Raw genomic sequence first — 12,471 nt, forward strand, 5'->3', positions numbered from 1 at the left:
TCAAGATATTTAATATTTACATTTGCATATCTGTTTTCACCTCAATAATAGTGACAAAACATATGTTGAACTCCAGAAGATRGGATCGGTTCTCAATGTGGAACTGTAGTTGTTGGTTGTTGTGATCCTCACTCTGTAAGTGCTGCCTTTTACCTGGAAAATGAGACCGAGTGCTTCTTCTACTTTTTAGAAATCATCAAATTCAAGAAGTTATAMTTTATCATCATRAAACAYATTTTTACCCACAATGTCATAACTRCATTCAGATATTGAGCCATYGCTCAAAGTATTTACMGCATTTCTTTCAGCGCTAAGAGATATGGGCAATRTAGGGTGGCAAAAATTATGCTCAGAGAAAATACAGCTAAAACTACTTTTGCCTGAAGCTATGTTTATTTGATGATGCTATTAAATTGAATYAAAGAACATTAAAATGGTGATAAGCCACATACACAAAAACCTTAGTGTGAAGTCTGAGATTTTAGTCACTGGTTTACCAGATTTACTGTTGTCCACAAACTCAGATTAATATGAATATTTTCTAAGTATGAGTTAGCTATCTCTTCACAGAGTTTGACTTGCCCTTCTAAAAAATTATAATAGTAACAGGCTAKTTTAGAATATTAATTTTTATATTGTTTTTCATTTTCCCTGCCAGATGTGAGATTCTATGGTAAATACAGCTATATAGAAGCGGAGACAAGTAAACAGAATTGTCTAAAATAAGATCACCCTTTACTTCCAAACGGCAGCAAACCCAAATCAAACTAATGAAAGATGTGTGTTAATCAGAAAGCATCTGACCTTTTGGAGCACGGTGATTAGCTATAGAAAGCCAGGAGTTTAGATCAGAACAAGCTCTTTCTTAACACAAAAATAAGGAAGTATTGTGCTTCTGTGAAATGTGTTTGAATGGGTCACAGATTTTTGAATTGGGAACTGCTGTCATCCTTGGAGTGCATCTTGGACCACCTTGCAGGATTGTCTGCAACCTTCTAAAGGAAACCAGGGTGTGGCACTCGGGCTGCACGGGCGGCTGTGACCGACACTGCTGAGGATGTTTTTCCCATGGCTGTTCTTGTTTTGAGGCTTTTGAACTCTAGGTGAAGACCAAAAACAGCTGACTATTAAACTGGTGACTGGGGTTTCACAATTATTTCACATTATTTCGCCAGTGATCAGTGCTGCAGGTTATGAACCAGTGTCTCAGTGACAGGTAAATTAGCCTGTGAGGTACGGTCATTAAAAGGAAATGGAACAGGTTCAACACGGACAACTGTGCTCCCTTTGAGCATATTCAACACTGGCTCCTCCAAAGTGGAGGTGGCTGGTGCTGCTGAAATTGCATTTGATTGCWTCTCAGGAGAGTCCACCACCCTCAAAGGAGAGCTGTGATGGACAAGAGTTTGGAGGGATGGAAGGCAGGAAGAGTTTGTGCACTCYCATCCCAAAGATTTACAGGCTTCAGGGAAGGCAAAGAGCCAGAAATAAAGTGAAATATCCTCAATGAATAATTCATTTGGTGGAAAGTGGTTTTCCAGGGAAACTGAAGCTATACAGGGATTTGGACAAATTCAGCTGAAACACTCTCAGCCATAAAAAAGATGGATAGGAGGGAAATATCCAAAAGTCTTGAAATATGTTGTAATATCTTGTTTCAACCATCTGGATAGATTCTTTTAAAAGGCACATTCAAAGATTTGGGGGTTTTGTCTCCAAATCTTTCTCTCCTTCTCTCTCCTTCTCTCTCCTTCTCTCTCCTTTTTTTCTCTCCTTCTCCTCTTTCCCTTTCCTTTCCTTTTCCCTAACTTACAAGAGCAAATTTACTAGAAGGTGTTAAATTATCTGAAAACTAAATTGATGTTGATTTGTGTCTTCAGGCACTTTTTTTGTTCCTTTCCTGCTTCCTRGGGGAGCCCAGCTCTGACACAGAGKAGAGCATSAAGAGTCGTCTGGTCAGAGCATYGCCTTTTTCTGAGTTCTGWCACAGTTTTCAGAGTWGCAGTGTTCAGTGAAGTTGCTAATAGCACAATTTCCAGGGAAACACAGGAAATACAGCTTGTGTTTGTAAAATCTCTGGTGTATGGATTGGAAGGTCTGCACACAGGAAATCTCTGCCTCCATGAGAAGGTGGAGGAGGCTGGTTTTGGTGAAGGTCATATACCCAGTGCTGCCTGTGCTCCCTGGCGAGCCTCAGGGGTGGAGCACTCTGTCACTCTCCCACCAGACGTACACAAATCATCTCCTTGGTCAGTCCTAGTGTGGAGCKGGGCACATTTTTAGGGCAGAAAAGCTGTCAGGAAAGTGGAGTGCTTGGCTAGAGTCATCTCCCAAGAAACACTTTAGAAGGTTGAAGGGCTCTGTGATAGCACTGAGATACAGTTTGGTTATGTACTGCATAAATCATGTAGAATTGTGGCACATCAGCAAGGCAAGGACAGGTGCTTGATAGGAAGATCCTGGCGGTCACTTCTCTTAGATAGTGGTTTTCATTATTAGAATTACTGTCTGATGCAACYGAAATGTACTATGATGTTAAAGCAGTGTGAGTAATTCAGTCAATTAATTAGCCGTGGGTAGCACTTGCCTTCCATTGTAAAGGGGTCAGAGGAAAATACTTAATAGCTTTTATGTTCTTGTTCTGCTCTATATCTTAGCATCAGTTCCTTCAAATAACTTTCTGACCCAAAGAAGTTGTTATATTCAATTATTATGCTTTGGTGAACATTTCTACGCTGCATCAATATCATGACATGGAAGTCAATGCATGCTGCTTTGTAGTAACTGGRAGTGGACAGAAGAACCACCACATGAGTGAGGAACACCCAGATAGCTGTAAACCTCTGCCCTTCCTCTATGGAGYATCTACTCATTTCTTCCACCCTGGTATTTGCAGAAAAAAACATGTGCAGAGGAGCTGAGAGGGAGATCCCACAGATAGACCCAGGTCTCCAGCACTTGTGGGTGTCAGTGTGCCCAGATGAAGGAACTTGAATGGAAAATGACTGGAAGGGGAGCATTAATCCAGRGAAGAATTTGAATTGGAGTTTGTGGATACTTTTGTTTTTATTTGTGGTCTTTTGCTGTGGTTTAGTATTGGGGCCTTTGCAGAAACAAGGGGTTTGGAGAAGAAAAGACAATTTTTCCTTTGACTTCATTATTGCCAAGGTTTCCCYCCACATCCCTGAGGAATTTATATTAGAGAGGTATCTACTAACAGTCTATTAGCAGGATTGRCCCCTTGCTGAAAGCATGATGTAGTGCATGAGATTTAATAAGGTAAAAGAAGATGAAGTTGTAAGGAATTAGATTGTGTGTGGGTACTGAATGTTTTTTCCTCTGTGCTGTAGGTATTCACTTTGGTCATTAATTGAACTGAGTCACTAGAAAGGGCCCAGACCTTGCTAACACTGTCAGCTAAGAACAATGCATGTAATGCATACATTCCTGGGGAGACTCTTCAAGTTTGAGATATCAAGTTGTTTAAAWAGCCTGAACTTTGATTCGATTTGTCTGTGGCCATGCTATGGAGTAAAGGCAATTAAATTATCTCAATGTCATAAATATACTTTTTTCTTTAGAATGACATATTTTCTTTTTCAGCTGTTTAATGCAATRTAATGCTGTTAAGGACACGGAGGAATGAGGCTTTATTAAATTCTGAAAGTCCTTTGCCTAGGATATTGCTCTACTTTAAAGACTTCTAGTTTAAAGCAGTGAGACTCATTTCAATCAAGAGTTTGACAAATGGTTGTGCCATACATGTCACAAGGAATGAAATCTTTTAGAGATGCAGTAATAACAGGGAGATGGTTGCACAGCTGGTTTTGGTTCCATCTGTGATAGAAGGATCTGCACTGCCCCTTACCATACACTGAAGCTGGTGTAGRTGTGTGGCTGTGACCAAACACAAGTACTTGTGTGCTGGTGCACTGGCCTGTCCTGGTGTTACATTTCCTTCCTGAAGGATTTTGGAAGAACAGAGTGGTCTTTCCAATATAGGCCATCCCAGATCCACATCTGTGCATGTGAGCATGAGAGACAGCTGTCTGAAATTATTTACTTACCTTGTAACTCTGGTCTCSGTTCCTGGGACAAGTGAAGGAGGAAAATGCCAAAAGTGGAAGACAAGGGAAGACCCAGAGGCTGCAGCAATGCTTATTAAGTGGRCTAAGGGACCTTTCTCACAGGTTGCCTTTCTCAGTCCATAGCCTCAATGCTGAGCAGTATGGTATTTGCTGTTTCAACAGGCAAAACCCCAAACTTACACACCAGCCCTTCATAATRTCAGTCACTGATACATGTAAAATGCATGGGAAGCTTTAGAAAACACACTATTTCCCCCAAAACACTGGATGTAGAAGCAAAGCTAGATACAAAATATTTGAAAAAAACTGATAATCACCAGTGAGATATGGAGATGTTTAGATCTTGTATTGCAAATTTCTGTCCATACGATCAACACTTGCAGCAGTGTGGAGCTTTCACATCACTGTCAACATAAACACAAGCTCTTTCCTCAGCTGGGTCCTGTAACAGATGCTTTTCTCAGTCTCAACTTCTGTGGACYCAGTTGAGATGTAAGGAGAGGAGAATAATTTTACTGTTCTCCAGTACAAGGTACCATATGCCTCAGGGCATCTATGATCTGCCAGTGCCATGTGGACATTGTTAGCTGGCCATCTGTGTGGCACTTTTTGAGGTGTATGAAAAGATTTACRTCAGTTCAGATTGAGTCCTGGGTAGTACAGACTGGATTAGCTATGGTCATATGGTCATACCCATCCATTCTTCAGTCCAAATGCATCCGTTTGCTAAGGTGGACAGTAGTTTATTATATTCCCTGTAGTTTCCAAACAGTTGCCTTCTTCAGTACCACGCACTGTGTAATGTCTTGAAACAGTTATTCTTTCATATTATAAGCAGGACATGATCACAGGGTTTCAGGAGAGCAGTAAAAACTTACATGGTTCATGGGGATGCTTGCTGCTGTTTTCTGGAATTTGCCTTAATGAAAACAAAGTTGAGAAAAGTGCTTGTTTTGTTTTGGTGTTTTGGGTTTGTTTTTTTTTTCCCCCTTTTTAATTATCTCAACCCAGCTTGCATTATCTTCCAGAAATTGCAGTATTGGATCCAGCTGGAAGTGACTGCAGTATTATTTTGCCATAGCACTGAAGCGTTTTGTCTGGAAGTTCAGCTATTTAGATTACAAGTCCCTCTTGAAGCCTAATGTTCAAGAGCTCTTCATTAGAAACATCAATGGTATTAAATGGAAATGKATCTTGCATAATGATATAAAAAAATCAGACTAGTAATGCAGTATCCAGTTGGTATAACATTTCCATTGTAATGCATTTCGTGTAACTGTGAATTCCTTACCATAGTGGAGGGTAACTAACATGACACATTTATTTTACTGCTTAGAGCTTTAATAAACTTGAGGAAAATAGTTTCAACAGAGTGTTGTAAAATCTCTGTTACCTTGTGCACACTGACCTGGGTCCTGCAAACAATTACACTTGGGCACAGCCTTGCTGACTGCCAGTGGTGGGCTCACGTGTGTGAAGTGAAACATTCATGTGTGTACTTGTAGAGATCAAGGCCTCGCTCTAGTTTGGAAAAGCTGAAGAATTTTAACCAAGGGGTAAATCTTGCAGCAACACTACAAAGTTAAGCAGATAAAGCTTTTTGCTCTGCCATTAACTAAAAGCTCCTTCTGGCTGGTGTTGAACAGGAAGCTGCCTTGATGTGCCTTGTGAACTTTTCCCAGGTGGCAGTGGCACATGCCTTGGTGCTTCACTGTGCATGGCCATGCTGATTACAGTAGAAGCTCTCCTCAAAGGAGGTGCCTCRATTTTGGGCCTGAGACAGAACCAGTCCCACACTTAATTAATTCCCTGCTGGTTTCTCCTGCAGCTGGCGGTGCCACACAACGACGAGTGGACGCGCTTCGCCCGGACCTTGGTGGAGATCCGCGCYAACCGAGCCGACAGCGAAGAGGAGGGGGCGGTGGAGCTCGCGGCATAGAGGGAGAGGAGCAGCACCCRCCAGAACAGCAGCTCGCCCTGCTGACTACGCCAGTGTTCAGTGTCAGAGTCAGTCTTGCTGTGGCTTTTGATGCCAGTGTACATGCCAGTATTGCTCAAAGCATTCCATATTAATCACACTGCTTTACACAAGGCTGAAAATATCCAGAGCATTTTCATACTTTATATTTCTGTCTGAAAAGTAAGAAAGAAAAGACAAATCAACCCTTTATGGGTTTAGTTGTTGCCTTTTAACTACTTAGTAGCTGTATTTAATAGCTAGGAACCCCTGGTTAAACTTGTGCTCACATTGCCCTTCTGGCATAGTCCTATTAAATCCATATGAAGCCAGATATGATTATGTGCAGATGTGGTGTGCTTCACTGTATGGGACTGGGCCAAAGACTTTAGATGTGGTGTATCACATGGTGACTTACATTATGAATGGATGTACTATACGAAAGTTGCTGCTCCTTATTTATTGCGGTGTGCTGCATGGAACATATTTATTTGAAAGCATTAAAATAAACGATCCTAAAGCATGTGCATAATGAGAGAACTGCATTGTCTGTGTGCTGCTGTAGAGGTTACATTAAAGTCCACGTAACAATTACAGTACATCAGTTGTGCTTAAGATGTAAGATCTATAAAGGTTGGCTTGAGTGGATGGAATGAGTTTCCTTTCCTTTTTTTTTTCAAGATGCCTATTATTTCTAGGCACTTTAACTATATTTCAGATACAGTTGGTCACTGATACTTGTCATGCAAGTTAACACTAACAGTCTGACAAAGGGTTCTGGTTCCCAAGTATGACACCGGTATTGCCAATAAAATGTATCAGGCCTGTTGTGTCGCAGTGTGGTTGWTTTTTCCTTTCCAGCAGTGCTCAGCGTGTTCATTACCAGCCACCACTGATGAGGCAAATGTGACTGCCCTGACTCATAGAAGCAGCTCCCAGTCAGAGAGCATGAGCTACTTTCTTCTGAAACTGTCTCCCAGTATCCAAGGAAGTGTCGTGCCCTTGGGCTGTGGGGAGTGAGTGTTCTCGCAGGAGGCCCAGTGCACAGCAGAGATCAATCGGTCACCCGGCTGGTGACTTCCTGAGCCTGGAGCTCTGTGTTAGAGAACTTTGTGTTCCTGCTGCTCCCCTGCGTGCTTTGGGAGTTGTCCTGAAGAATCAGTGAAGCACTTGCAGCACTATTTTAGTTTAAAGGTAAATACTAAGAAACAGCCAGGTGAAATGTTTGAAAAAGAAGAGTTCAGATGTCATCTCTGGGTTTTTTTGCCCAATTTTGCCCCATTTTCCTTTTAAAAACTCTTAAGTGCTGTCTGTGTATGTGGGTAAGGTAGATGTGGTGCAGACTGGAAGAGGGGGAGGCACCCTTGGTTCTTGGTGGGTCCCAAGATGAGGAATGTGCACAGGTGAATACTCAGCACTCATGGGAGGCAGAGGTGGGAACTCCCTGCCCTCCCACCCGCTGCAGTAGCTGCACATCATAAAGTGTGGGGGTGCCAAATGAGAGTGCCTGTGGGGTAAGGGGAAGGGCATTCAGCTGATACTCCCATTCACTGTAATCACTGGGAACAGCTGGCAAATTTGCTTCTACTTTTTCCATATTACTGTCCAGCTTTTGGAACCTAAGAGGGGTCTGCATGTTCATGTCCGRGTTCTCCCTACTTTACAGCATTAATAGCTTCTGAAATGGTTTTAAGAGCAGCCTCAGAAGACCTTCAGCATTTGCTGCTGTGTGCAAATCAATATGACCAAAGTCCTCTTTTTCAGACATTTTTTTTTTTTTTTTTTTTTTGGGGGTTCAGCAGTACACAGAGGGAGCAAGGAAAAGATCTGAATTTCCACCGAAATCACCAGGTTTGTATATACAAAGCAACAACATGAAAGGGCCATTTCACACAGCTGAAGCAGATGGAAAAGCACCCAAGAACAAGAAGCATTTACTTCCCTTCTGCTGCTCATGATTGTCGTGCAGTGGAATTTTTAACCTGCCCTTGTTGCTGCCCTTCCAGGAATCTCCCACAGTTCTTGTTTGTTTGATTTTCCTGCTGCTAAATAAACAGCTCCACTTCACTGTCCTTCTAAAAGAGCTTGTATAACAAAATGTTCCTCAGAATCCGCCCAGTAGGGAAATAAATACAAAATTATCCTTTAATTTGAGCAAAGAGAAATCATCTTCTCCAGTTTATTTTGCCGACAAACATCCAAAGAATAAAAGGAAGTACATAAAGGGTATGTATTCTCTAGCACTGCCAGGATGCTGCCATGAGTGCTCCTTGTGTGGAATGGGTCAGAAGACAGCCTGACTCTTTCGGGGCCGTTGCAAGTACGCTTTCTGTGAAGGACATAAACTGTGGGCTCAGACTGAGCTGGAGAGYACATCTGAACCACAGATGTCAGAAAAAGCAAACCCAACTAGAGCAGAAGTAGGAAAGTGGCAAGAAAAACCTGAATTGAGGTTTAGGATGGACGACAGGACTGTGAGGTGGATGTGGAMGGGACAACTCTCCTATATTTATTGAAGGGAAGCCCAGAGTCTCCCTTGATTTCAGTGCCAAGGATCCTTTAAAGTTACACCAACACAAGTGAGAGGCAGAGGAGTGAGGTGGCCACGGACCTGGGATTTGTTCTGCAAGGAGCCGTGAAAGGATGTGGGGAGACGTGACAGGTGGCACAGCGGGTAGGAGCTGAATCACGAGCTAAAAGGTGAAGCAGGGTTCTTCAGCTTTATGACACGTGCTCTATCCAAGAGARCCCATGGTTACAGAGAAAGAAGATGATAGTCAGGGTATACTGAAGGAACACCTGCATAGCACTGGCCAACCTGCAATTTGACAAGGACACACAAAACTGAGCACAGGGCTGGAATGTCCATCATGTAAATAACAGCACTTGCACCAAGTGGATCTTTGAAAGGTGGAAGTGAAATGGGCTGCCTCTGGAATCTGAGAGCACCACAGACATCTCCGTGGTAAGGCTGGCAAAGCCAGTCTTTGCTGCTGACATTAGACTCMGCAGAATTGCCTGTAGCTTATTACTTCAAAGAGAAAAGGCAGGTGGACAAATGGTGCTGGGCAGCAATGATTCAAGARCTGCAGTATTTTCCACAGGGTACTCAGCAAGTGCTCCATAAAAAATTTTCCAAGATGGAAGGTGTTTYCTYCTGGGTCTCAAAACCAATGCCCCAAACAYTTGCTRCTTCTGAAAACATCAAAGCCCTTACCACTCCCTGGAATATTACTGTCTCACYCTACAAATGACAGCCAGTATCTSTAGGGCYRTRGARACAACTRGGAATGGCTTCTTTCAYAMAAGACAGGTGGAAAAAGCTCTGAASAATTTTAGCAACTGTAGCTAAAAAGCATGCACAGCAGAAGACTGGAAACCCCTCACAGAGCAAAATGGCATCACATATGGAGTAGGATGGTCTTCACTCACCAGTGACAAAGGAAGCTCTCCTGCCACCAGGACAGCACCAGTCCAAAGGCAGGACTCAGTGCCTAAGGGTGCTATAGAGTAGCCACCTGTCCTTGGGAAGCTTACAGGACTGGTTCTCCTGTCTCTGTCTTCAAAGTCATAAGCAAAGATCCTTCTGCAGTAACGCCACCATGTCTGGTACAGTGTCTGCACAGCCTGGGGTGTGAGGAAGGCCAGGCAGCCCTTTGCAATAAACTACAGCAGCTGGAATGAATCTGGCAAGCAAAAGTACTGCTTCCTGATGCGATGAGGAACAGTGCAAGGGAGCAGTTAAAGTGATTACTACACTTCTTAAAATGTCATCTCTTTGAAGGGCAACAGACAYTATGATGACATGCCCAGGTTCAGCACAGGGAGAGGCTCACAGCCTGAGTTATCTGCTGCCCATCGTGCAGAAAGCAGAACCATCCTATGGCACGTGGCATTAAAGAGACCACTGCATCCCAGGCTGCTTCTGTGTTATTTGCTGTGTCTGAAGGCCTCTGGAGACACTTAAAATACAAACATCTTGAGATTTGTATATTCCCAACCATTAAATAACTTAAAAATTATCACCATCTCTGGAAATCGCCTTCTAGCTTATGCAAAAAAGGCAAATATTTAAACCAGAAACAGAGTGTGAATTTCACAGCAGTGTTTAAACAGCAAAGCTGGAGGATTGCTGATTGTCTCTGTGCCATGTATGCACTGGAGAGGAGCTCAGCAGGAGGCAGTGTGACATGGATGCACACGTGGAGGCTACAGCAGGGTCATTCCAAGTGAGCTGTCCCCTCCTAAGATGATGCAGAGCAGTTTGTCAGGTTTTGTATTTTTAGCAGGTTTAAGAAAACCTGCCCAAGTTATTTYTGAAGCCTGTGGTATGTTTGCTCACAAAAGCATCCCTGCAACTGTCAATATTAAGTCAGCTTAAACCCAACCCATTCCCTGGGGATCAGGCAGAAAAGCATCTCTTGGCTTTTGCTGGACTGAGAAACACAAATACGGGGTAACTGCTTCAGAAACACCCCTGCCCGACTCTCAGTCTGACAGGTAATAGTCTTGGGATATTTCTCTTTTCTAGAAGTACTAGCACAGGGAGTTAGCTGGAGTGCAGGAAGCAAGTGAGGTTACTTTTTATCCGTTTGCATAACTCACCCAGAAACACAGAGAGGACAAACATTGTCCTCGGGGCGTTTTGTTCRTTTGCAAGGCAATCTGACAATTCCTTGGCCTGCAAACTTTTCATAGCAGGAATGCATCCTTTGTGTCTGGAGGAAGCCGACTGTGGGCACAGATCTTCCCCAAGATCTCCAGGCAGAGCTACAGCATGCTTTGGAAATGTTTTGAACTGGGCTGCGTGTGAACAAAAGCAGCCACTGGCTCATCAACACTTCTGCCTCTGCCTCTGCTAACTACTGACCCTGAAGAGATGGGCAGGAGAGAACAATCTTCCGGGAAAGTTAATGGGGAAGGGAAGGGCCACCATGGGTGGGGATGTCAGTCCAGCCCTGCTCTGAGAAGAWGAAGGCTGTGCCTACTGAGATGGATCTGCCATAGGAGCGCTGTGCCCGAGCTTTGTTTCTGGGATGGGAGCTTTGCCCTTCATCCCCAGAATAAGGAACAAATCATAAATATGCTGCCAGGCRTGGCAATGAGAGGGCACCAGCAGGCAGAGAAACTGGTCTGAGCTATGCTTTGTTTTGTGCAGCACAAGCAACGAATGGTCTTTATCACACGAGCCAAGAAGTTGTGCAAGCCCTACAATAACCCAGCTCTAATTCCTCTTCCGTTCCTGGCTGCAAAGCCCCAGCAGCRCTGGGGTTCCATGTCAGGCCGCACAGGGATGCGCTCTGGTGGGTGCAGCCTGGGTGTCCCTCTCCASACTGAGCCAGGAGGCAGCAGCTGCYGGCCAAGCCCATCCAGTGGCCAGGCACTTCCTCTCCTGGACCAGGGAAAAGRCCCAGCTCTGCACTCAGACAYSCTCTCAGAGCTGCTGACTTTCCACAGAAACCCCTGACAAGCTATGGCAGGCAAATCTGAGGGGAGAAGTATAAAGCCAGCTCTTAAACAGCCTAAAATCTCAAGTGTGAAGCACAGGCAGCTCACAGTGAGAATGTTTTATGCAAGCCTTAACCAAAATTCCTGACAGTTAATTTTGAAATAATACAAGGGACAGCTTTTCCCCCCAGTTTCTGAAATGAAAGAGCTGTCATTTGGGGAGACTCGGATACACAGGGCTCAGAGGAAGCAGCTGCTGGCTGTCAGAACCCAGTGCAGTTTCTGCACAYTGGTTTAGCCAAACTATAAGATGCAGCTGCAGGTAAATGTCATCTGCTCCTCTCGCCTTCATGTGCATGAGTGCTGCTACTCCTACCCCCAAACTCCATTTCAYTAGTAACTTCAAAATACAAATTAGTCCAAGAGAATAATTTGACCCAAGCACAAATGCAAAACCAGAGTGATTTCTATTCCTGGATTTCCAAAAGTTACAGCACAACTTTTTGATATTAAACACCAAACTCATTCCTCTGCAGACACTGCATCTGTGCATTCCCTCAGTTTACAGCCAAGGTTGAAGGCACCCAACCCACACCTCCCCCCCACTCCAAGGACACAAGGCCAAATTCCTCATCTTAAGAGATATCATAGAAGACACTCAAAAGGACCTTCAAGTGACTAGGTGATCAGGCTGTTCATAACCATTAATCGCTCCCCAAAAGTATAGATCAAAATATCAAAACTGAGTCCAATCCTGGCTTGACTTAGGAAARGTTTATCTTTCTGTATGAGTGACACCACCAACAGATGTCTTTTCTAGGCAGGGCAATTGTGGTAATTTGTTCTCAAGCTGCAGGTGTTTTTAGAGCCTACAAGTGCAAATAGTAGCTTCATCTTAACCTGACTTTATCACTGAAGTCAAACAAGACATTTGATGTACTGTGCTAKTTCCATAACAGAATACCATGTGTGCATCTG

The 12,471-nt window shown here is 43.7% G+C and overlaps 1 protein-coding gene across 5 annotated transcripts in view; it reads left to right on the forward strand.

Annotated features, from left to right (window-relative positions):
* Positions 1-6,870, forward strand: part of DYNC1I1 (dynein cytoplasmic 1 intermediate chain 1) — a 185,861-nt gene extending 178,991 nt beyond the window's left edge. For all 5 annotated transcript variants that reach the window (XM_057370666.1, XM_057370668.1, XM_057370665.1 and 2 more), the window contains exon 17: positions 5,917-6,870. In XM_057370666.1, coding sequence (XP_057226649.1) covers positions 5,917-6,027 — 111 coding nt within the window. In that variant the 3' untranslated portion in view covers positions 6,028-6,870. The remainder of the gene's footprint in view (positions 1-5,916) is intronic.
* The last annotated feature ends 5,601 nt before the right edge of the window (positions 6,871-12,471 follow it).

The sequence above is a fragment of the Malurus melanocephalus genome, unplaced genomic scaffold, assembly GCF_030028575.1.
Source record: "Malurus melanocephalus ecotype Western Australia unplaced genomic scaffold, MMel_1.1 scaffold_130, whole genome shotgun sequence".
Taxonomy (NCBI): Eukaryota; Metazoa; Chordata; class Aves; order Passeriformes; family Maluridae; genus Malurus; species Malurus melanocephalus.